Source organism: Bufo bufo, chromosome 8 (assembly GCF_905171765.1).
Source record: "Bufo bufo chromosome 8, aBufBuf1.1, whole genome shotgun sequence".
In the NCBI taxonomy this organism is placed as follows: Eukaryota; Metazoa; Chordata; class Amphibia; order Anura; family Bufonidae; genus Bufo; species Bufo bufo.
This window is the reverse complement of record NC_053396.1, coordinates 59,071,114-59,083,163: the sequence shown is the minus strand read 5'-3', so window position 1 is coordinate 59,083,163 and position 12,050 is coordinate 59,071,114. Positions and strand designations below refer to the sequence as shown.

The 12,050-nt window shown below is 43.6% G+C and overlaps 1 protein-coding gene across 1 annotated transcript in view; it reads left to right on the top strand.

Annotated features, from left to right (window-relative positions):
• Nucleotides 1–10,583, top strand: part of LOC120977954 (moesin) — a 173,377-nt gene extending 162,794 nt beyond the window's left edge. Inside the window, exons 11-13 of the mRNA XM_040406143.1 lie at nt 4,419–4,511; nt 7,779–8,012; nt 9,929–10,583. Coding sequence (XP_040262077.1) covers nt 4,419–4,511; nt 7,779–8,012; nt 9,929–10,093 — 492 coding nt within the window. The 3' untranslated portion in view covers nt 10,094–10,583. The remainder of the gene's footprint in view (nt 1–4,418; nt 4,512–7,778; nt 8,013–9,928) is intronic.
• The last annotated feature ends 1,467 nt before the right edge of the window (nt 10,584–12,050 follow it).

Sequence of the window (12,050 nt, the reverse complement as noted above, 5' to 3'; positions counted from 1 at the left end):
GTTTGTTGCGATTGCCGACATGGGGGGGTCACAGGACCCCCCCCCCCCGCGCATTTAGCCTAGGTGCCTGCTTAATGATTTGAGCAGGCACCTTGTTCCGATCACTGCCGGCCGGGCGGCAGTGATCGGAACAACACATGACGTACCGGTACGTCATGTGTCCTTAAGTACCAGGACATCATGACGTACTGGTACGTCATGTGTCCTTAAGAGGTTAAAAACAGTGACCTCCACTGTGCCCGCCCCTTTAAAAACAGTGACCTCCACTGTGCCCGCCCCTTTAAAAACAGTGACCTCCACTGTGCCCGCCCCTTTAAAAACAGTGACCTCCACTGTGCCCGCCCCTTTAAAAACAGTGACCTCCACTGTGCCTGCCCCTTTAAAAACAGTGACCTCCACTGTGCCTGCCCCTTTAAAAACAGTGACCTCCACTGTGCCTGCCCCTTTAAAAACAGTGACCTCCACTGTGCCTGCCCCTTTAAAAACAGTGACCTCCACTGTGCCTGCCCCTTTAAAAACAGTGACCTCCACTGTGCCTGCCCCTTTAAAAACAGTGACCTCCACTGTGCCTGCCCCTTTAAAAACAGTGACCTCCACTGTGCCTGCCCCTTTAAAAACAGTGACCTCCCTGTGCCTGCCCCTTTAAAAACAGTGACCTCCACTGTGCCTGCCCCTTTAAAAACAGTGACCTCCACTGTGCCTGCCCCTTTAAAAACAGTGACCTCCACTGTGCCTGCCCCTTTAAAAACAGTGACCTCCACTGTGCCTGCCCCTTTAAAAACAGTGACCTCCACTGTGCCCGCCCCTTTAAAAACAGTGACCTCCACTGTGCCTGCCCCTTTAAAAACAGTGACCTCCACTGTGCCTGCCCCTTTAAAAACAGTGACCTCCACTGTGCCTGCCCCTTTAAAAACAGTGACCTCCACTGTGCCTGCCCCTTTAAAAACAGTGACCTCCACTGTGCCCGCCCCTTTAAAAACAGTGACCTCCACTGTGCCCGCCCCTTTAAAAACAGTGACCTCCACTGTGCCCGCCCCTTTAAAAACAGTGACCTCCACTGTGCCTGCCCCTTTAAAAACAGTGACCTCCACTGTGCCTGCCCCTTTAAAAACAGTGACCTCCACTGTGCCCGCCCCTTTAAAAACAGTGACCTCCACTGTGCCCGCCCCTTTAAAAACAGTGACCTCCACTGTGCCCGCCCCTTTAAAAACAGTGACCTCCACTGTGCCCGCCCCTTTAAGCAGTAAAGGAAAATGGCTGTGTTGTTATGGAAACCTGGAGTAAAACTGTGTTTATGGCAGTTGGATAACTCGTATTTTATTTATTTGGGAGTATTGGATTGTGGTGATTAATATCACCTTGGTGGCCCTATTTCAACTTTTCACTGTGTTTTCAAATACCCCTTAATTACCCCTTAATTCCACATTTTTGTTCCCTGTACTGCCTACTTTTACCTGTGCTTAAAATAGGGTTGCTAGGCATGGTCCGTCTATCTGTTGAAGGACGGAACACGCAGTGTGCAAGGTCACATTACTGACAGCCAGGGACTGTAAGTAAATGATTAAAGCCAGTTCCTCCCCAGCAGCTGATAACAGTGCCTGGGCTGTGTGCACTTCTCCCTGTCCCTGCGCTTGGCAGACGCTCCCTCACTCAGCAGAGCTGGAGAATGCAGAGTTGGTGCAGCGCAGACCAGGGAAGGGAAATCTGCCATCTGCTCAGTGTATAAATGAAAGCAACATGTGGTAAGAGGACCCCTTTGTGCTGCAGGAGATTAACCCTTTAGGGCGAGGGCTCTGGTTACTGACCCTTTTGGGGGGCTATTGTTACTGGCTAGTGAGGGCAGTGGCGGCCATCTTAACTGAATAGTGAAATTGCAGTTTTATGCAGACTGGTTGCTAAGGGCTGAATCTTATTAAATATGGGGTAAGTCAGTCTAATAGTAACTGGTTCTGGAATATCATGTTACTAGTAACTACATATATGAAAATTGAAATGAGGGTCTAAATGTGATAGTTTAATTGAAGTGCAATTTCTGTAACTTGCCCCTTAGTCAGTTATAGGTTTGACCAAATATAGCGGTAACATTTTTAAGTTGAGAATTTTGTATGGCCCCCGGACGATGTTACAAATATCCAAATGGCCCTCGGCAGCAAAAAGGTTCCCCCCCCTGATCTACAAGGACACTCAAATCCTTCTCTCTATTAGTGACTGTCCCAGTGTTACATCCCCTAGGACAGGGACCAGCAACTTTCAGCACTCCATCTGCTCTGAAACTACAACTCCCAGCATGCAAACATGCTCGGCTGTTCTTACTCCCACAGAAGTGAATGAAGTATTCTGGGAGTTGTAGTTTCTGAACGACTGGAGTGCCGGTTGCTGATCTCTGCCCTATGACATATGAAGCACAGAGATTATTACTACTAAGATGCATAACTTTACATTTATCCACATTGAACCTCATTTGCCAAGTTGATGCCCAATCACTCAGAGTGTTTAAGTCAGCTTGTAGTATATGGACAACTTCCATAGACTGTACAGCTCTACATAGCTTAGTGTCTTCTGCAAAAATAGAAATGGTGCTATTAATCCCGTCCTCGAAATCATTAATGAATAAATTAAATAGAGGACCCAGAACTAAACCTTGGGGTACACCACTTATAATCCAGGACCAATCTGAAAAGGAATCATTGACCACAACTCTCTGCACACAGTCCTTCAACCAGTTTTCAATCCAATTACAAACTATACTGTCCAACCCTACAGGTCTCTAATTACCTGTGGAGGACCTAGATCCTTTTAATTATGGGCACCACATTTGCCTTGCTCCAATCACTTGGCACTGTACCAGTACTTTCTGAATTTTTTAAAATTATAAACAGGGTCACAACAATGACTGAACTGAGCTCTTTAAGCACTCTTGGGTGTAATCCATCTGGACCCGGAGCCTTGTTCACATTTACCTTATTTAACTTAGCTTGGACCATATCTACAGTTAGCCAATTGAGTATACTACTGGATGTACTAACAGCCCCAGCACCACAGATATTAGCTCCTTTCTCTTCTTTTGTAACTACAGAGCTAAAAAAAAAACATTGAGTAAGGCCTCATGCACATTGCCGTTGTTTTGGTCCGCATCCGAGCCGCAGTTTTTGCGGCTTGGATGCGGACGCATTCACTGCAATGGGGCCGCAAAGGATGCGGACAGCACTCAGTGTGCTGTCTGCATCGGTTGCTCCTTTCCGTGGCCCCGCAAAAAAAAAAATAACATGTCCTATTCTTGTCCGTGCTTTGCGGACAAGAATAGGCAGTTATATTAAAGGCTGTCCATGAATGCGCACGGAACGCCATCTGTGTTTTGCGGATCCGCGATTTGCAGACCGCAAAAAACACACCACGGTCGTGTGCATGTAGCCTAACTCTGACTTTTCCTCATCTTCAGTGACTATCCCCCCTTTACCATTCTTTAGGGGACCTACCTGCTCAGACCTTGGTTTTTATATATTTTAATAATTTTTGGGATTTGTTTTGCTCTCTTGCCACCTGCTGTTCTTTTTTGTATTTTTGCAAATTTTATCTCCTTTTTACAGATTTTGTTAAGCCCTTTGTAAACTTCAAACGCTACATCTGACCCCTCAGATTTGTATTTTTTTAAATGCCCTTTTTTCATTTATTGCCCTTTTTACAGTAGCTGTAAGCCATGGGGGGGTTTAATTTTAAACATGCCCCAGTGTCTGAGATGGGAATAACCCTTTAAGGCCTCATGCACACAACAGTGTCCATTTTGCGATGCGCAAAACACGGATGCTGTCTGTGCATTTTTTTTGCGGACTCGTTGATTTCAGTAGGACTGTGGTCCATGTTTTATGGATATGTTTTATCTTTTTGCAGGATGGACATATGGATGCAGAAAGCACATGGATGATCAGTGTGCTTTCCGCATCCGTATGTCCATTCCGCAAAGGGATGAAACTTGGCCACCAATGGAGCCGCAAAAAATACTGATGCACCACGGACGGCATCCATATTTTGCGGATCCCCAATTTGCAGGCCGCAAAATACAGAAGGTTGTGTGCATGATGCATCATTATGGACAGTATTGTGTTATTGATCCATTAAAGGAGCAGAACAATGAAAATCAGACGTGCTGGTTCTAGTGCATGACACAAACGGCATCTGTTGGGTTTCTGTCATAGGGCCCAGCATTTTACTACAAAATAGAAACTGTGACAGAGGCTCCTAGTGGTGCCTACAACAGAGGTGAATGAAGCCTTAGGAGCTGTCCTCTTTCTTTTAATGGTAGATGCGTAGACATAGTGGTTGAATTTTTCTGCAAAACATAGGCATCATAAATCTCCATTCAGCATGTCTCTCACTGCTAATATTTTTGTAATTTGACATCCTTTTTTTTTTTTTTGTAGTCTGCAGAGCTTGCTGATCTGACCAGTAAAATCAGCCAATTGGAACTTGCCCGTCAGAAGAAGGAAAGTGAAGCAGAAGAATGGCAGCAAAAGGTAACCACTGTACACCATGGTCCACAGGACATTTTTCTTTGTTTTTCCTTAACAGTTCGCATGTGTCCACTTCTATTACAGTGTGGATGTTATACACATGGAGGTGCACATAATGGCAAGGGCTTTGTTTTTTAAAAGAATATGTTGTTCCAAACTATTCTACAGAATTTAGCTTTTCAAAAGATTCAATGTGTCATAATGATATTCATATCTTTTCCAACATGCATCTGTCATTTGCTGCTTGCACAGATCATTAAGAAAATAAAAAAAACATGATTTAAATTAAAAAGTTCCAGACCAGTTTCCAGATCTTTACATATTGATATGAGCCCTTCTTTAAGATGACTTGAACAACTCCAATCCATTGAGCTTATAGGTGCATGTTTAGTTTCTGCTTGTATTTCATTAGAGGATGCCAGTTAGGGGTGGGCGATATGGCCTAAAATTTATATTGCGATATAATTTTAAGCATGTGCGATATGCGATATATATTGCGATATATTGTTTTCTATATTGGGGGGGGGGGGGTGTTTAAACTTTTTATTTTGTTACTTTTTATTTAATAACTATTAGCCTCTTTAAGGGCTAGAACCCTTGTCATATTCACCCTAATAGAGCTATATTAGGGTGAATAGGACTTTACACTCTCCCTGCTGCCCTGTTCTTTGTGCACACAACAGCAGGGAGCTGACCATGGCAGCCAGACTCTCATGTGCCCCCCAGCCTCTCATGTTCCCCCCCCAGCCTCTCATGTGCCCCCCAGCCTCTGATCTGCCCCCTATGGTAACTCAAACCCACCCACCCTCCCTCCCCAGTATTAATCATTGGTGGCAGTGGCCACAGGGTCCCCCTCCTCCCCCATCATTGGTGGTAGTGGGCAGTTCCGATCGGAGTCCCAGCAGTGTAATGCTGGGGCTCCGATCGGTTACCATGGCAGCCAGGACGCTACTGAAGTCCTGGCTGCGATGGTATGGTAGTGAGCAGCATTATACTCACGTGCGCCGTGGCCGCCGGTCGCTCCTTCTTCTCATAGGTCTGTGCGGCGCATTGCTAATGCTATAAGCATTAGCAATCCGCCGCACAGACAGAAGAAGGAGCTCCCGGCGATCACGGCGCACGTGAGTATAATGCTGCTCACTACCATACCATCGCAGCCAGGACTTCAGTAGCGTGACTCCTGGCTGCCATGGTAACCGATCGGGGCTGCCCACTGCCACCAATGATGGGGGGGAGGAGGGGGACCCTGTGGGATATGGCCGGCACATTCATTGGTGGCGCAGTGGCCACAGTCCCTCCCCTCCTCCTCCTACTCTGTCCTCATTGGTGTTCAGCGGCAGCCGCGCACAGTGGGGAGGGAGGGACTCCCTCCTTCTCCCTCCACTTTGCTGGCCGGCTCAGGAGAAAATGGTGCGCGCAGAGAGCGCGATCATATCGCGGTCCGGCGATATGGCAAAAATCCATATCGTGGCCCAAATTTATATTGCATATCGCCTATACCGCCCACCCCTAATGCCAGTATTGTTGTCACCCAGACCTGCTGCTTTGAGATATGACGGCCGCTGTCACAGATTTGAGATGATGGTGGCCAAACCATGATTTTATCACCTGTTATACCCATAGCTACCAAAAAGTCTATGGTGCTTTTTGCCGCATGGGATGTTGTACAATTTTGCATGAAAATGGTTTTATTTCAGAAGGCACAATTCTTCTTTTCATACCATGGCAGAAAATGCTCAGTTAAGAACTTTGCATATCGTTGAGAGTTCATTTTACAACCAAAGAGACCCTAAAGGGACCTATCATATCAATTCCCAACATTCTAGCTAAAATAATCACTCCGCGACCTCCTTGCTTACTTCAGTCATAGTGGCTATTCACCAGCCATCCAGAGCTTCATCCATCAGGACCATCCAGTGTAGTATTCATCCATCAATAAACCTGTTTGAAAATGAGTCTTCATAGGTTTCTGAGCCCACTGCAAACCCTTTGGTTAGGTGTGGCTGAACTACAGGTTCAAGCACAACGGGTAGTCTGTGGAGGTTGGCAGCCTGCATCAAGAGGCCATGACCCTCTGGAGACACCAGCAGTGTCAGATCCCTGTTTGCTGCTCCTGTGCCATTTTTACAGCTGCCCTTTTAAGAAGATGAATTTGTCTGAAAGAAACGTAATAAGCCTTTATTAGATCATATTCGCCTGTGCTGTAAATCACTAACATATCTTTTCACAGTTTGTTGATCTCTCCTCAGTTTTCGTGAAAATATTAATTAGTTCAGTGTCTTGCAAAAAGCATGACAGCATTTCCATTTATGTGGATAACCCCATAATTCCCGTCATACAAAAACAGCAGCACCATGTGTATAAATATTACTACATACACCTTTACGTTATTTGTTGTTTTTTATTTGCTTCCTAAATACAACTTGGTAAACAGTCGTCATTAAAAATTTCCTGACGTGGCTTTTGCAGAGATTATGCAAGCCCTTCACCTAGCGGCTGGTACTGCTGAATCTGACATGAATCTGTCCAAGCATTGCTTCTGATGGCTCATTCTGCTTTCCCGCTCCCCTCTTTTATTGTCAGAGATTGGACACATGAGATATGTGAAGAGGGTAGAAAGGATACAAGGAAGACCGCTCACATAGGCTGTAGATAGGGAAGAACGCACCCAGCATGTGTTACTGGGAGGGACAAAATCTCATGAGAAAAATCTGAAACTAGGTAGACTATATAAGGGGTCCTGAAAATGAATGAAGGTTTGCGTGCTGAAACCTGGGTAACCACTTGTAAAAATAATGGGAGACATTTATCCAATCTGGTATGCCAGTTTTTTGCATGGAAATGTTGCACACTTGGTTTCGCACAAAATAATGTGAATTTTGGTGAGCTGCACCTACTCAATCACTTTCAGAAGTGGAGTGAAAAATTAATCGGGATTAGTGTAAATCACTTTCTAAAGTCACAAGGACCCATGGCAGGTATCTCTCCCCCCACACCCCCACTCCCAGGCGTACCCTTAACTGAAATACGTGCAATTATTATTGTCATGCACCACCTTCATAAATTTGGGGCAGGTGCCCATAGCAACTCCAGGCAAAACAATCACTTCAAATACACCTCCAATGATAAATTCCTCTTAATGTTGTTCCATGCCAAAGGTGTACATAGCCTTTAATAAACTGGTTAGAGGGAATTGTTAGATGGAAGAGTGTAACATTTGGGTTTTGTTGAAATATTCAGTAGAATAATGATGAATCAACCTTTCTCCAGGCCCAGGCAGTGCAAGTCGATTTAGAGAAGACGAAGGATGAACTGAAGTATGTGATGACCACTCCTCATGTGCAGGAGCCAATACACGCAGAGAATGAACATGACGATGAGCAAGATGAGAATGGTGCAGAGGCCAGTGCCGATCTGAAAGCAGAGGCTACATTGAAGGACCGGAGTGAAGAAGACCGAACCACAGAGGCAGAGAAGAATGAAAGGGTCCAAAAACACCTTCAGGTAATCGTTTTATTTAATGCGGCACTCTGTTGGTCATAATAACGTGACTATTTTTATGATTGCATTATGGGCTAAAAATAATTTTTTCAATTGGTCTTTATTAAAAATATTAAACCATTCTGTCACAAAGGGTTAACAGTTTTTCGAGCTTTGTGAATCTGACTTTCACTATGTGCCAGTCATTTAATAACTTAAGATGTTATAAATACTTATTTAAGCCAAGGGGGGTAATTTAGAATTTTTATGCTGTTTGTCATTTTTTATTTTATTTATAAAAACTTTTATTTTTATTTTTTTTACACTTTTAGGGCGCTCAGATGCATCTGGGAGGTTAAATGCCGCGATTGGCATTACTGCCAGTCAGACATTAGCTGCGGGTAAAGAAAAAAAAGGGGGTCAGTCGGCACATCCCAATGCGCAGGTGCACGTTGCTGTGGCTGAAAACACAAAGTAAAAAATACAATGCAACAGCTCTCTGCAAACCAAACAAAGTACAAAAAAGCATGCTAATGCTATGCTTATTATGTAAATTAGAGATACTTGGCAAATACATTTTGTACAAAATTATTTGGGCCCGTCTGCCACACATCAAGGCGATCTCTGTAAGACGGGGGAGTGTAGGTTCCACATGCATGCTGGGCCCACCTTAATTTTGGTCATCTTTGGTGCCAAAATGGCCTCCATTAAATCCAGGGAATGCAGGTACCAACATGCATGCCGAGCCCACTCCACACCTCTCCTGGTGCCAAATGGCCACCAACCTACACTCCCTGAATTGTATGGTAGCCGTCATGGCACATAACAGGTAGAATTTAGTGTTAGGTTCCCATCTTACAGAGATCACCTTGATGTGTGGCAGACGGGCCTAAATAATTTTGTACAAAATGTATTTGCCAAGCATCTCTAATTTACATAATAAGCTTAGCATTAGAATGCTAACTGACCCCTAACTGGCTTTTTCTTTGCAGTTTGTATGAGGTGTGGCTGACACTTCAGTCGTGCACTCCTGACCAGCCTGTCTGCCCCATAGGCTGATTTTAATTAGTGTGAGTGTAAAGCTTAGCCTGCTCTCCCTCATTCACTGGAAGCCATTTGGCACCAGGAGAGGTATAGGGTGGACTCTCATTGCATTCGTTGGTGGCCATTTGGCACCAGGAGAGGTATAGGGTGGACTCTCATTGCATTTGCTGGTGGCCATTTGGCACCAGGAGAGGTGTGGAGTGGGTTCGGCATGCACGTTGGTACCTACATTCCATGGAATTAATGGAGGCCATTTTGGCACCAACAATGACAAAAATTAAGGTGAGCCCAGCATGCATGTGTAACCTACACTCCCTGAATTGTATGGTAGCTGTTATGGCACATAAAAGGTATAATTCAGTGTTAGGTTCCCATCTTACAAAGATCGCCTTGACGTGTGGCAGACAGGCCCAAATAATTTTGTACAAAATGTATTTGCCAAGCATCTCTAATTTACATAATAAGCATGGCATTGGCATTATAATGCTTTTTTGTACTTTATTTGGTTTGTAGAGAGCTGTTGCATTGTATTTTTTACTTTGTATTAGCCACGGGTGCCTGCTGTATGAAACAGCAGGCACCCGGTTGCTATGGCTCCCGCTTCGCTCAGGAGCGGTCGCAATCTTTAAAGACCTGACATGTGACGTAATAGTATCTAGATCCTGCTAATAGAGCATCTCGGCTCTGTACAGGGAAAAGGGCTCTATATTTATAATAAAGATCAATTGAAAAAAATTTGACCTCATAATGAGTACAATGTAATAATAAATTAAAAGTTATGATTGTTTTGATGAAATCTCCCTTACCCTCACGTAACATTTTGCAGCTGAAGTATCTAAACAGATCTGTCACTATCTAGACATGGTTGCTGTAATTCTTTTCTCTCATCCTTGCAGTTGTTAAGCTCAGAGCTGGAAATGGCCAGAGATGAAACGAAGAAGACTGCAAATGACCTTCTGCATGCTCAAAATGTGCTTGCTGGAAGAGACAAGTACAAGACACTTCGCCAGATCCGCCAAGGCAATACCAAGCAACGTATAGATGAATTTGAATCTATGTAACACCCCTATAATACTCTTGTCTATTTGACTCATTGGTCTCCTTCCTTTCAATGGCTCAGCTGGAACTGTTTGACCACTTTGAGTCAGGGTTTGATGCAGTACAATCATAGGCCTGTAGTATTTCACATCTTCCTCTTATACAGGAAGAGTGTCTTCATAAACTTGGTCGTTCCAAGGTTATTAAGCAGCCGGCCACAGAAAGCTCTTTCTATTTCTCCTGTATTTTTGAAATATATTACCCCAAGTATCTCCTCCTAACAAGCTTCTGCCATAGTTAACAATGGAGCTTTGTGTTCCTGTTATGTTTTCAGTTTATCAAGACCAAACTTTAAACATGCTGTTGTCATTGCCCTGGTATTAGGTGCATTCACATCACTTGGTATTGGGTGCAGAAAAAAAACTTTGAGATAGGACAGCACCACTCACTGACGTACATTAGTCCATATTTGGCAGCAGTGCTTGCGGTGTCAGGCCCCGGCCCTAGGGACCCCTCAATAGCTGAAAAAAAACTGTAGCACTCGTATCTTCAATCCAATCGTGTGTTTATTTACACTGAACAAAAGCAACGTTTAGACCCAAAAAGTCTTTTTCAAGCTAGCTTGAAAAAGACTTTTTGGGTCAAAACGTTGCTCTTGTTCAGTGTCAATAAACACACGATTGGATTGAAGATTCGAGTGCTACCGTTTCTTTCTCACCTTTTTTTGGTATTGGGTGCAGTACATTCCATTGTTCTTCCATTGTATATTAGGAATTAGAACAATTTGTAACAGCGTTCATGGGATCATTTAAAGTTATTTATGGTGGAAAATCAATAACTAATCTATTAAGCAGTTACATAGACAAATTGTTACATGTTGAGAATGGAGACATCTGCCTTAGGTCTCATGCACACGAACGTATTTTCTTTCCGTGTCCTTTCCATGTTTTTTGCGGACCGTATGCGGAACCAATTATTTCAATGCACGCGGACGTCATCTGTATTTTTTGCGGATCCGTTTTTTGCGGATCGCAAAATACTTACGGTTGTGTGCATGAGCCCTTAGATATTAAATTACCAATTGTGCCTCAAAGTATGTGTAATACCTACTACACATTGGACTTATCTCTGCCCTGTGTTGCCAAGGTATAAACCATATATTTGCTTTGTTGTTTGCAGAATGCAATGAACCTTGTGTGATTTAGGCCTCATGCACACGACCGAACCCATTTTACAGTTCACTGTTTGCATTTTTTTTCCCTTGCCGACCCAATGTCTTCAGTAGGTCCGTGGTCTGCATTTTGCAGACATATTCTATTTTTTTTGTAGAACTGGTATACAGATACAGAAAGCACACGGACGATCCATGTGTTTTCCGCTTCCATATGTCTATGCAGAATATTTCCTATATTTGACCACTAAATGTGGACCACTGACCCATTGAAGTCAATGGGTCTACAGAAAAGGCAGATGCAGCCCGGACAGTAGATGTATCTTGCAGAACTGCAAAATACATACTGTTGCGTGCATGAGGCTTTACAATAGGGATCATCTAACATTACCGTTCCTTGCTGCTGGATAGTCTTTGCCTAGATGCATTTTTTTTTTTTACCTTGATGGTTACTGTTCCATGCTGGTGTCCGTCCGTCCCCAATTCCCCTCTACCAGTATTATAATATATATATATATATATATATATATATATTATTTTTTTTTTTATATATATATTAGAAGTATTTTTCTAGGTATGCACAGTTAGTGAATTTCAGAGAAGGCAAGCAGCCTCTGGGAAACACAATTGTATACTGTATTATTTAAAGAAGTTATTTTGAGACAACTTACCGCTCACAGAGCCCTCAGTATTAAAGACAGATTTCTAGGGTTTCTATTTGGCAGATATTTGCTTGTTAACCCTGTCATTCTTGGCTGTATGGGGATTTACCCATAAGAAGTGTTAATATTTTTTCCTAATGGTCTATC